At 42.0% G+C, this 12,069-nt stretch overlaps 1 protein-coding gene across 1 annotated transcript; it reads left to right on the top strand.

Moving 5' to 3' along the window:
• Positions 1–6,193: 6,193 nt before the first annotated feature.
• LOC106525174 (mitochondrial intermembrane space import and assembly protein 40-A) lies at positions 6,194–6,883 on the top strand (the record flags this gene model as incomplete). The annotated part of the gene is given in 2 exon segments (XM_014019308.1): positions 6,194–6,367; positions 6,785–6,883. Coding segments are annotated over 2 exon segments (121 nt in total), but the record flags the coding sequence as incomplete, so codon positions are not given.
• Positions 6,884–12,069: the final 5,186 nt, after the last annotated feature.

Raw genomic sequence — 12,069 nt, forward strand, 5'->3', positions numbered from 1 at the left:
TTAATATCTTCAAAGCCAAAGCAGCACAAACAAAAAATTTTTGCTGCACAAACCAGCACAAACGTAGCCGAGTTGATTGACACCCATTTTGTCTGATTTGAAGAAGGTGGGGGGCTGGTTGACCTTGGATGACCTTTAAAAACATTTCTTTATATCTCTAAAACAATAGCGGCACAAACGAAAATTTTTGCTGCACAAACCAGCACAAACGTTTGACACCAATTTTGTCTGATTTGAAGAAGGTGGGGGGGCCAACTTCACTCAGGTCGGTAGATTGGCGTAGATCATTGGTTCTTCAGAATGTGCACAGATGCGCCGGATACCCATCAGCAATAGTCTTAGAGGGCTGCGCTTACACTCATAGAAACTGGGGTTCAATGTGTAACCAACAATCTCTTTTTTTGTTGGGGGGACTAAAGATGGAAGGGGTGGGAGGGTTGAGCAAGGGGAGGAGAGAGAGAGGGAATGGAGGCCTGGAAGGATTGAGGAGACAGAGATCAAAGCTCTCTCTTTTCTTTAGGTGGGCGAACCGGAGTACCCGGAGAAAACCCAAAGAAGGGATTGGTGGGAGGGGTGAACAAGGGAAGAAGAGAGAGGGGATGGGAGGGGTGGAAGGCTTGAGGAGACAGAGATCATAGATCTCTTTTTTTTATGTGGGCGAACCGGAGTACCCGGAGAAAACCCAAAGATGGATGGGGTGGAAGGGTTGAGCANCAATCTGTTACTCATCCTTTTGTCATTTCTAACGATGTTCCTGTTAACCTCCTGGGCCGAGATTTGTTGAAGAAATTAGGGGCTACTATCCTGTGTGAATCCACTGGACTCACTGTCAGGCTGTTGGATGGAACACAATGGAAATGCTCTGTGTCCCCACACTCATCCTCTCAGTATCTGCTGCAACCCATCCAATCTGAGGTGGCTGACATCTACTGGGCCCTACTGCATCCAGAAACCCCACAGCACACTGGCATCCTCTCGGCCTTCCTGTCTTGGAAGCCATGGGTGGATGCCCTTTGCCCCGCCCCTAGACCCTCTTCATGTCACTCTMTTTTATGACCGTGACTCTGATGAATGCTACCACGAAGCCTTTGCTTCAGACCTACAAGATACAGAGTGGTCTTTACCCTCTGATAAGATCATTGTAGGACCTCAGGGGGTAGCCTCACATGTCACCCTGTCCCCCTCTCAGTTAGAGTGGTATAGGATGGCGGCCGAGGCTGTACCACATGTCTCACTTGCTCTTTCTCCCAAACACCAGGCTAAGGACTTAAGCCCCATGGTAAAAACAGCTTTAACTGCCACTGACTGGGTTCCCACTCAGCTCCCTTCTGTCTCATTTTCACCCTCTACTGACTGCTACTCAATTGATGTTACTACCTCTGACCAGGGCACCCTGACTCATGAACTGYTSTYTAGAGACCATGGTAGGGAAAAATCTGATCACCCTGATGTTCCTAAAATGTTGTCATCTCTTCCTGACTCCCTCTGGTCTAAGGGACCCGAGGACGTAGGACTTAGCACTTGTTCCCCTATCTCTTTTCAACTACACCCCAGGCACACACAGGCTCTCGGTTTGCAAAACACAGTTCAGGAGATCCTGACTGCTGGTGTACTAGAGCCATCTAGCTCTCAGTGGAACACCCCCATCCTCCCTGTAGAAAAACCAGGTACAGGTAAATATAGGATGGTTCATGACCTTAGAGCAGTTAATTCTATTTTGCAGACACCCACTTGTCCTGTCCCTAACCCTTATGTGGCCCTCACTAATCTCAGCCCCAAACACAAGTGGTTTACCTGTATTGATTTRGCTAATGCCTTTTTCTGTCTCCCTCTAGCAGAACATGTTAGAGATGTGTTTTCCTTTACTTTTCATGGCCAACAGTACCGTTACACTAGACTCCCACAAGGGTTTGCCTTGTCCCCTGGCATTTTTAACCAGGTACTGAAAGATCACCTGGTTAATTGTCCCCTCCCACCTGGCACCACCCTCCTCCAATATGTAGATGACCTTTTGATCGCCTCTGAGACCTCAGCTGATTGTTTACAGGCTACCCAGACGGTTTTACAGTTTCTTCACAATGCAGGTTTTAAAGTGAGTAAGTCCAAACTTCAGGCAGTTCGTTCCCAGGTGTCATTTCTAGGGCACCTGGTATCAGCTTCAGGTACTTCTCTTTCCCCTGAACATAGGGCCTCCATCCTTAATCACTCAAAACCACAGACAGTACAGGACATGCTCTCATTTCTGGGCCTTACAGGGTACAGTAGGCAGTATGTTCCAGATTATACAAGCCTAACTAGCGTTCTTAGAGACCTGGTTAAACAGCAGAGCATGCGTAACCTAAAAGCTCGTCTGCAGTGGACACAGCAGGCTGAAGAGGCCTTCATCCATTTAAAACAGCTTTTGGCGAGAGCCACAGATTTGGCTTTGCCAGACTACTCTTTACCTTTTAATCTTGATGTTTCTGAAACAAATGGGGCTGTAAATGGCATTTTGTTTCAGAAAAAGGAGGGTGAAAGACAGATTTTGATGTATGGTAGTGTATTGCTAGACAACACAGAAAAAAGACACCCAATTTGCACACAACATGCAGCAGGACTAGCTAAAATCATCCAAAAAACAGCTCACATTGTAATGGGTCATCCTTTAAACATCTTCACCTCTCACAATGTAGTAGCTTATGTCAACTCACAGATTTTCACAATGACATCACTGAGACAACAGAGAATGAGTAAAATATTAGGGGCTCCTAATTTACTATTCTCACATGAAGGCGTAAACATGGCTGACAGAATGACAACAGTACCGACACATGATTGTGTCAGGAAAGTGCAGATGGAAGAAAAAATTAGGCCAGATTTAGAGACAGAAGACATACCAGGTTCAGAAGTTCTGTACACAGATGGTTGTTGTTTTAGGATGGATGATGGTAACTTAAAATCAGGATTTGCAGTGGTGAGACAGGAAGGTCAAAGGTTTGAGATTCTGCGATCAGGACAGTTAGAAGGACAACAGTCAGCTCAAAAGGCAGAAATCCARGCAGTGGTAGAAGCATTAAAGGCAGGAGCTGGGAAGGAGGTTACCCTGTACACAGATTCAGCTTATGCATATGGTGCAGTTCATGTTCAGTTACCTCAGTGGAAAAGAGCAGGGTTTTTGACAGCTGGACAGAAGCCCATTTAACACGAGAGATTGATGAAAGAGTTGGCAGAGAGTTTGTTACTTCCAAAAAAAGTGGCAGTGGTGAAGTGTAAAGGTCATGACATGACAGGGTCAGAAACAGCAGAAGGAAACAGGCAGGCAGACAGAGCAGCGAANTGAGGAGACAGAGATCATAGATCTCTTTTTTTTATGTGGGCGAACCGGAGTACCCGGAGAAAACCCAAAGATGGATGGGGTGGAAGGGTTGAGCAAGGGGAGGAGAGAGAGAGAGAGAATGGGAGGCCTGGAAGGACTGAGGAGACAGAGATCATAGATCTCTTTTTTTTATGTGGGCGAACTGGAGTACCCGGAGAAAACCCAAAGAATGGATGGGGGTATTTGATGGGTGGGGTGATTGGGGGGTTGTGGGTAAGTGGAACATGTTAATTATTCTCAAYTCAGAAGGTGATGGATATTGAAAATTCGGGCAAATAATTTTCTTACTCTCCTGAAACATTTTTTCACTGGTTGACACTGAATAATGTCTGTGTGTGTCACTGTGTTCTCCTCAACGTCAGATCCATGAAACCAAATTTCACTTGAACTTGAATTGTGTGAAATTTTGCTTGAACTTGAATTTTGTGAAATTTCGCTTGAACTTGAATTTTGTGAACCATTCTTATTAAGAATGATCACTACAGGGAATATATGTGTATGAGGTGTGTCATCAGTAGAATCATAATCTGAGTCAGGTTTCTCTGTGAGATTCTCTGATGACTCTTCTACCTGTACGTTTGTGTCTGATGTTTGTTCCACTTGTTCATGCAGTTGGAGAGAATCGGATGGTTTTATGTCGACGTTCTGACTTAAACCTGAACCTGAATTTGTGGTCATCTTGTTTTCAGAAGTTGAAGGGCAATTGAGTCGGTTGCTTAGAAAGCATTTTTCCATTATGCCACGAGCAGAGTGTACATAAGAGTCACTACTGCAGCTCGCAAGATGGTTCATTGTGATAAAGCTGTGGTTCAAAGCTTCATCTGGAAGAATTCTTTCTCCTGGGTTCACCTTAAACATGAGGTTGAGAAGATCTTCAAACTGTTGAAAATCTTCCAGTTCAATTGGATCATCTATTGCTCTTGCAACCTTTTTAAATTTAGCAACGGGATCGTACCAGGATCTATCGCTCTTCACACAGTCCCCAGATTCTTTTCTGTACTTCTTATAAGTATTGAACCGCAAAACAGGTTCAGACTGGTCATGGTCAAGTGTGAAATAATGGTGAATGTAAAACCCTTTCTGTAGTAACGATGGGTCAGGCTTACCATACCGGTTTACAATAGCTTTCATAGTTTCATAATTACAAGCATTTGGAAACCAATCCATTTTCAACAGAAGGTGGACCAACACACAGGCAAGACCCCACATGTCAACAGCTTCATTTAGGTCCTTTAGGCCCAGGAAAACCTCTGGTGCTCTAAAGTTCTGAACCTGCATTTCTCCATACTCTTCTAAGTCTACTAGATCTTGAGTCTGGGAAGCAATACCAAAGTCTATCAATTTTATTTTGAAGGGCTGTAAATGGTGATTTACTAACATGATGTTGTTTGGCTTAATGTCAAAATGTACAATTCCAATGTCTCTTAGTGCTGAGAGCGCGGTGAGCATCTGTTGAGCAACTGTTCTGATTTCAGCCACTGTTAGAGGTGGTCTTGTATCCATGAAATCATACAAATCCTGCTCTAACAGATCAAATTGTAAACAAAACCAGTCGTTGTACAAAAAATTAGTGAATTCCGTCTGGATGTTTTTTTCCTCGGGGAGGGGTCTAAGCATTTGCAGCATTTCAGCCTCTCTCTCTCCATATGCTAAATATTCATCTTTTATGATTTTCAGCGCTACATGCTGGGAAGATGCTAAATTTAGGCACTTAACRACGGTCCCAAATGTCCCGCTTCCAAGAAATTTCTCAACACGGTACTCATTTAACTGATCTTTGATTAAATCACCTTCCTCKAAATCTAGTTTTGTGTGATTGTAGATCGAGAATGAAGAAGCGGCGCCTTTAAACTTGTTATCATAGATTTCAAATGAATCTTTCACATCTGTTGAGGATCTGAGAACKTTCTCAGCGTTGTTGGCAAATGAATTCATTTTAAAACCTTGTTTGTTTTTGTCTAGACCCTYTGCAAGAGCTGTTAACACTTCTGAATGCTTTTTTCAGTCAACCTTCTTAAAATAAATGATAAACTATCAAAAAGCAACCACAAACAAACAGAAAATCAAGTCAGTATTTCTCCAGACCCACTGCAAGAACTGCAAGAAACTTCTGGAATATGAATAATTTATTCTAATGAAGGCTTTGAAATCCGAGTGACGTCATAGATTGGTCAATGACGTCAGAGCCGACACGGTCCAAAACACGTGTCAAACCACGTGACAGACCTAGCTGCAGTTCTCGCGAGAGGAGTTCTCTCGCGAGAACTKCAGCCGGGTCTGACATCGGGGTAGACTGCATCAAAAGAGCCGACAGAAAGAAYAGGAATAACAAYCATTATACCAGAATTTCACATAAAACAAGCTAAACGAATCACAAACGGACTGTCAGTATACAGAGAAATGTTAGCAACACTATTATCAGTACAGTCAGTAACTGTGTAAACTGGAAACTGTCAATATTGTGGAATAACAGAAACAATAGAACTTGTAAAACTAATATTTAAAAGATATTAAAAACAGAGAATAGACATGATGGAGGAATTCAGAATGATTAAAGAAACATTTAATATACTATGGAAATTTTCAGGAAGCAAAGCATTCACATTTTAATTAGATTCTTCAAGAAAACATTAACTAGACAAATTAAGAGAAAATGATTATAGAAACGTATTTTTATTAATTAAGTATGGAAAAGAATTAAACGAATACAAGTAGAAAAGATAAGAGTCAGAAAATAATAATAAAATATTGAAGTAGCAGTCAATACAGGCRTTCTGAGCCACACTCCATTCTAGTAGGTGGCGGTAATGCACACCACAAGTTTGATAACCGACAATAAAACACACGAAGAAGAAGAAAACACCGGGGGAGTTTGACAAATGCTTTTCAGCATGGAGCTCCGTTTCTTAGCTGTTGCATAGTTGTTTTCCTCACTGTGGTCATCTTTTAKCCTGAAAGACAAAGCCCGGCGGGGTTAAACAGCAGCGGATATGTCCTACTGCAAAGAAGAGGGTCATTTGAATCTCGTTCAGTCATTTTCCGTCCGCGGCGGAGCTAGCATRATTAGYTATCATGAATGTAGAAAGAGCGAGAACTTTACAAATCGTGTTTCTGTTTTTAAAAACTCTTTTGAGGAAGGACRTTTGGTCTGCTCTGTCTGTATAGTTAATCTAAAAAATACTCCATAGTTTTGTGAGTTGTTGTCTTTTCTACATTGACATTCAACCCACAGACAGCACTCATACGATTAGCATTAATCCTGAGTGATATACCCAGTGTGGCCGCTAGGGGCCAGTGTAACTGCATTTATACCCACAWTTTGAATAATCAATTAACAGAAACTGTCAGCACAGACCCAGTTCATGGTTGGATTTATCCTTTAACARTAATGTTTGTTTGACTTGTTTTGTTTTGTTTTCCCATCTAAAGGTAAAGATCGCATCATCTTTGTGACCAAAGAGGACCACGAGGCCCCCAGTAATGCTGAGCTGATCGCTGATGACCCCAACGATCCCTATGAGGATCAGGGTTAGTAATCCTTAGGCCTGCATAGACCAGGTTTTCAAATTTAAATGGTAAATGGACTGAACTCATTTAGTGCTTTATCAAGCCCCATGTGGACCCCAAAGCACTTTACACTACAGTCATTCACCCNGGGCTTAGGAGGATTCAATACCCCCAAGCAATGCCAGGGGAATGCCCCTGTGTACGTGTGGCACATTCTAAAAGTAATATTTTCTGTCTTGTTTTTGCATTGAAATTTTGAATTATTTTGCTTGCTTTTTAGGAGACAATCAGTCGGTCTGGTGAAGAACGCTGCTGTGTGGGTTATAAAAGTAGTGTTTAGAGCTAACTAGTTTAGTTTACTTTATATTCTGATAATTTGTTCATTATAAGTTTTCACTATATTTGGTATTTTGACATAGTTTGTGATTTTTATATAAGGAGAGAAAATGATTGTTGGACTGTGGATGAAGATGACCCTGGGAGCAGGTTCTCTGTTAGCTGTGATGATTTCTGTTATCTTTGCGCTAGAATGGTTCTGTGTGCTCCCAGGTGGTAGTCAGTGCGATGAGGAGCGTGGTAAGCGAGAATATGTAGTCAAGAGTGGGTACAGGGCTTTGAAGYTGACTTATGTCAAGGGTAGTAGTACTACATTCACCTTTGATCTGTGCGGTCATTCAATGTGGTAACAAAAATGCCTCTTATAGGCATGTAAACATATATGTTTGTCCATGTGTGAGTTATGATCTCCGTGAGTGTGGAGCAACGTATGGTAATTGTGATTGGAATCAGGTAACTCTCTATACAGGGGACTGGACTCCCTATGACCAAGCCCATAACTTTATAGACGAAATATTTATACAACATGATAAGAAAGTCCGTGCCTGGTGGAAAGACTATATGTCCATCCAGAGGAATTATTCCCCAACACAGAATCCAATTTCATTGTCTATTAAATCTGCAACTATCTTCAAGGGGTTCTACGGAGGTATTGGACTTGCAAACCCGCGTAACAAAAACTTGATGTTAACACTAGGAGCAGACGTTTTTGGCAACGGCCACTATGGGTGGATTCAGATCACTGTGGTAGATGCCCCGCCAGAGGACCCCTCAACCAACTCAGTAACTGTTCCTCCTTTGCTCCCCGTGCCCGATATGAGCCCAGGTGTGAAATCGGTTGATTATTCCAGCCTCACCCCTGTAGATGTCATTGCTATGTCCACCGGTTACAGGGAGATTAACTTGTGGCTAGAGTGGGTTACTGAGGCTGCACGACAGGCCCTTTTGTCTGAGTGTGTGGCCTGTGCGGCAGCTAGACCCACCCTCTTTACTGATCCAGCCCCATTGATCCCTTCAGATGTCTTAGGTTTTCATTGTATACTTAATCTAACTATGACACTAACAACACCCAACTGCTCCACCTTAGAGGCCATTTTTCCAGCAGCTCCAAATCGCACACAGACAGGCCCCTTCACTGCTCTTGAAAGAGATGACTATTTTTGTTTTAACTTGTNCATCATCGCAGAGCGTTGTCAACGCTGACTGACCTGAATGAAGAAAAAAAAACCTACCTGTGACGATCCACCCTCTCTGACTCTCGAGTGAAAAGTAGAGACTTTGAACTTTAAAGCAGATTTTAAATTGTGTTGTTAGGCCAAGTAGATCTGAAGTTATGATAGAAAGTATTTGACACGTTTAATTTTTTAAAAGACAGTCTGACACAAGCGGCGTCACGAGGAGGAAACGCGTGCGGGGAGGGGGGCACATAAATCCACCGTTTGTTTCGTCCTCATCCTCGGGCCAAAAGTATAAAAACTCTCCAGTTTTTTTAAAAAATGGCTGCTTATTAATTAATTGTTAATCAAGCTATAAGAAAAATCAACTTCAGTTTAATTCATTATCAATAACTTGCATCTTTAAGGAGTTAACTTAATTTATATCTACCCATATTCATGTAATGAAGGGTTTTAATGATTTGGCTGATTAATCGATTAATCGAAAAAATAATTGACAGATTAATCGATTATTAAAATAATCGTTAGTTGCAGCCCTACCATTGTTCACCCGACAGGCCCMCTCATTGTCCATTTTTAAGACCGGTCTAAAGACACACTTTTACTCACTGGCCTTCAACCCAATTGAGACTTGATTTTATTTAATTTTAGTGATTTTATCTGTTTTTATCTTCTTTTTATTTTTAATTTTTGCATTTTGCTGATGTTCAGCACTTAGTTCAGTTGTGGCTGGTGTTGAGGTGCTTTATAAATAAAGTTGATGATGATGATGATTACTATTAGTTGTTTTAGTTAATCATAGACATGCGGTATCTACAGAAATGTCAGAAACTTGCCTAGAAGCTGGTAACATTTTTATGCACACCTAAGAGAGTTAAAACTACAAGCAGTTGAAGATAAAACTATGAGAGTGAAAATAAAAATTTTTAAAATTTGGCAGGTCAGAGATGTCAAACGGGACACATTTGTTTTTGATGTTTAATTATCACTACTTCTATAGGGTTCTGTATGTTGTATTCATGATTAAATACAGCAAAATAAACACTTTCAAAGGTAACAGATCTTGTAATACTTGATTTATTTACATAATAACTAATTGCTGGATGTTCGGCCCCTGAGCTGTTAACCTGCTGTACCTGTGGCCCCCGGAGCAGTTCAGTTGAATAGCCCTGCTGTAGATGTTGGAGGGTAATTGTGTCAACTCTACCAGAGTTTGGCAGCTAAAATTTTAGATTTTGTTGGTAATTACTGCAGTTTAAAAGAACTAAAGTCAGTCCCCTGGTGTTGTACTGTAGTTGTTACCGATTATGTGTTTTTAGACACTAAGGTGCGAGAAAATGATAAATCACTCAAAAAAACCTCTTAAAAATTTGTCCCCCTCACTTCTGAGATCGTGATTACGCCCTTGACGACGTCATCCAGGATCAGCTTTGCTGCACAGCAAAGTATCATGCCTCAGCTCTAAGACTGATATTTTTTTACTCTTGAGTATTTCTGAGAAGTGCGATGAAAAAGGGTCCTGAACATCAGTTTCAGTCAAATGAAAACATTCCTGGTTGAGTGCCATAACATCCCCTACAAGGTGTTGACTCAGACTTGTCTGTTATTTCATGTACATAGTTCACATTAGTGGACACAGCTAAGTTAGCTTTGCTAACTGCTAATGCACTAACTAAAAAAATATTTCACTGACACTAAAAGGGTAGAAATAATAGAAGAGGCTAATGCTAACCGCTAACTACAGGCCCCAGCCAAAATCACCCTTTGTGAACATATTACAGTTTGAGTGGATGAAGATGACTGTCACACGTACTTGTCTCCTAGCTGAAGACTGGTGGGACTGCTGCAAACCTGCTGTGTTTGATTCTGTTGGTTTTAAGGATTTAAAGGTGGGTGGGGTCATTTGTGCAGTTTGGTCAATCCAAACCAGAGGTATAGCCCTGCATAATGCAGACGGACACACAAAATGTTAAAATTGCTACACACGTACAAGGTGCATGATGCTCTCAGCAGTGCTGCATNGCCCTAGAGTTGAACTATCACATCATAACTCTAGTTTCCCTAGGCAACGCAGATCTATTAACCTAGACCCCACAGTAGGATCACCCACTTACATTGACTCCATAGGAATTCCTCGAGGCGTCCCGAATGAGCATAAGTTAGCTGATCAGATAGCCGCAGGTTTTGAGAACATTCCAATTGAGTCGTCATTCTTTCCCGTGACCCCTTCCAAAAATGTGGACAGGATAAATTTTGTTCATTTTAATGTCATGAGATTAGCTAATTTGACAAGAGATGCTGTAGAAGGTCTAGCAGAACAACTTGCCCCGACATCATTAATGGCTGTGCAAAATAGGATGGCTTTGGACATGTTGCTAACTGAGAAAGGTGGTGTAGGCAGCATGTTTGGAGATCTTTGCTGTAGTTTCATCCCCAACAACACTGCCCCCGATGGTAAAGTCACTAAGGCCCTTAACGGCCTTAGAACGCTCTCTGAGGAAATGCAGAGTCATTCTGGTGTGGATAATCCATTTTCCAGCTGGTTCGAAAAGACATTCGGAGCGTGGAAAGGTATCATTATTTCAGTTCTCACCTCCATAGCTATTTTTGTGGCAATTGTAGTTACTTGTGGTTGTTGTTGCATTCCCTGTATGAGATCCTTGTCTCTTCGATTAATTTCTGCAGCTATTGAAAAACAGGATCCAGCTGTAACACATCAGATGCTCAAGAGGGTAGCATCATCAGTTGACAATAGAGAAGCTCTTCTGACAGATACCTCCCTCCCACTGCTAAGATTTCGCAGTGTTGTGTGATTAGAGCTTTGTCTGGTGTGGACCTCTGGATGAGAGGTCCAGAGTGGGATTGTTGAAGTAAACAGTTTTATAATCAATTATATGCTTTGTTTACTTATTAGTAATCAGTTTATTCAGTAGAATCTTGAGTAAATTAGTTATAGTAAAACTTATTATTGTGATTACTGTTTTTAATACTAGGAGTCTGAGTGTGTGAACAGGGCCTCTTGAAGGAATGCAGGTAGGGGGAAGGGAGACTTGATTGCTGCCACTGTGTGTAGGAAAATGAAGCAGCTGAGGTCAGGAGGTCACGGAGAGCAAGAGTGGGAAAGAAAGGCAACAGTGTTCACCAGACAGACGACAATTGGCCAGCAAAGAGCTGAGTTGCACCGGGTTATTTGAACCAGGTTGTACGATTGTCTATCTCTAAATGCGCATTTAAAGCTTTTGAATAATCTTGTATTTTGCATTTTGCTTAACCTTTTACAGTTACATTTAATAAAGGTGGGCTTGAACTTTTAAGTAAAGGTAAAGGTGCTTTATTGGTCATCAGTGTATGTTTCCACACATTGATGAAATTGTGCTCTGCATTTGACCCATCCACACCCAAGTGCGGCGATGTGAGGCGCCCGGGGAGCAGTTAGGGTTGGGTGTCTTGCTCAAGGACACCACGACATGTGGGCATGGCGGGGAGTTGAACCTAAGACTTTTGGATCCCAAGCCGGCTGCTCTGCCACTACACCACAGCCGCCCCCAGGCGTACTTGTATAGTACTTGTATGTTATATTTCACCTCGGTAATAGGTCAACGTCGGAGGAGAGAAAACGAGCTCGGGCGGAGAGAGTAAGTTTGGTGGTTGTCCGCAGCAACAGGGGGGTTGATAAATGGCCACAGCAGACTGAGT

This window comes from Austrofundulus limnaeus, unplaced genomic scaffold, assembly GCF_001266775.1.
Source record: "Austrofundulus limnaeus strain Quisiro unplaced genomic scaffold, Austrofundulus_limnaeus-1.0 Scaffold216, whole genome shotgun sequence".
NCBI lineage: Eukaryota > Metazoa > Chordata > Actinopteri > Cyprinodontiformes > Rivulidae > Austrofundulus > Austrofundulus limnaeus.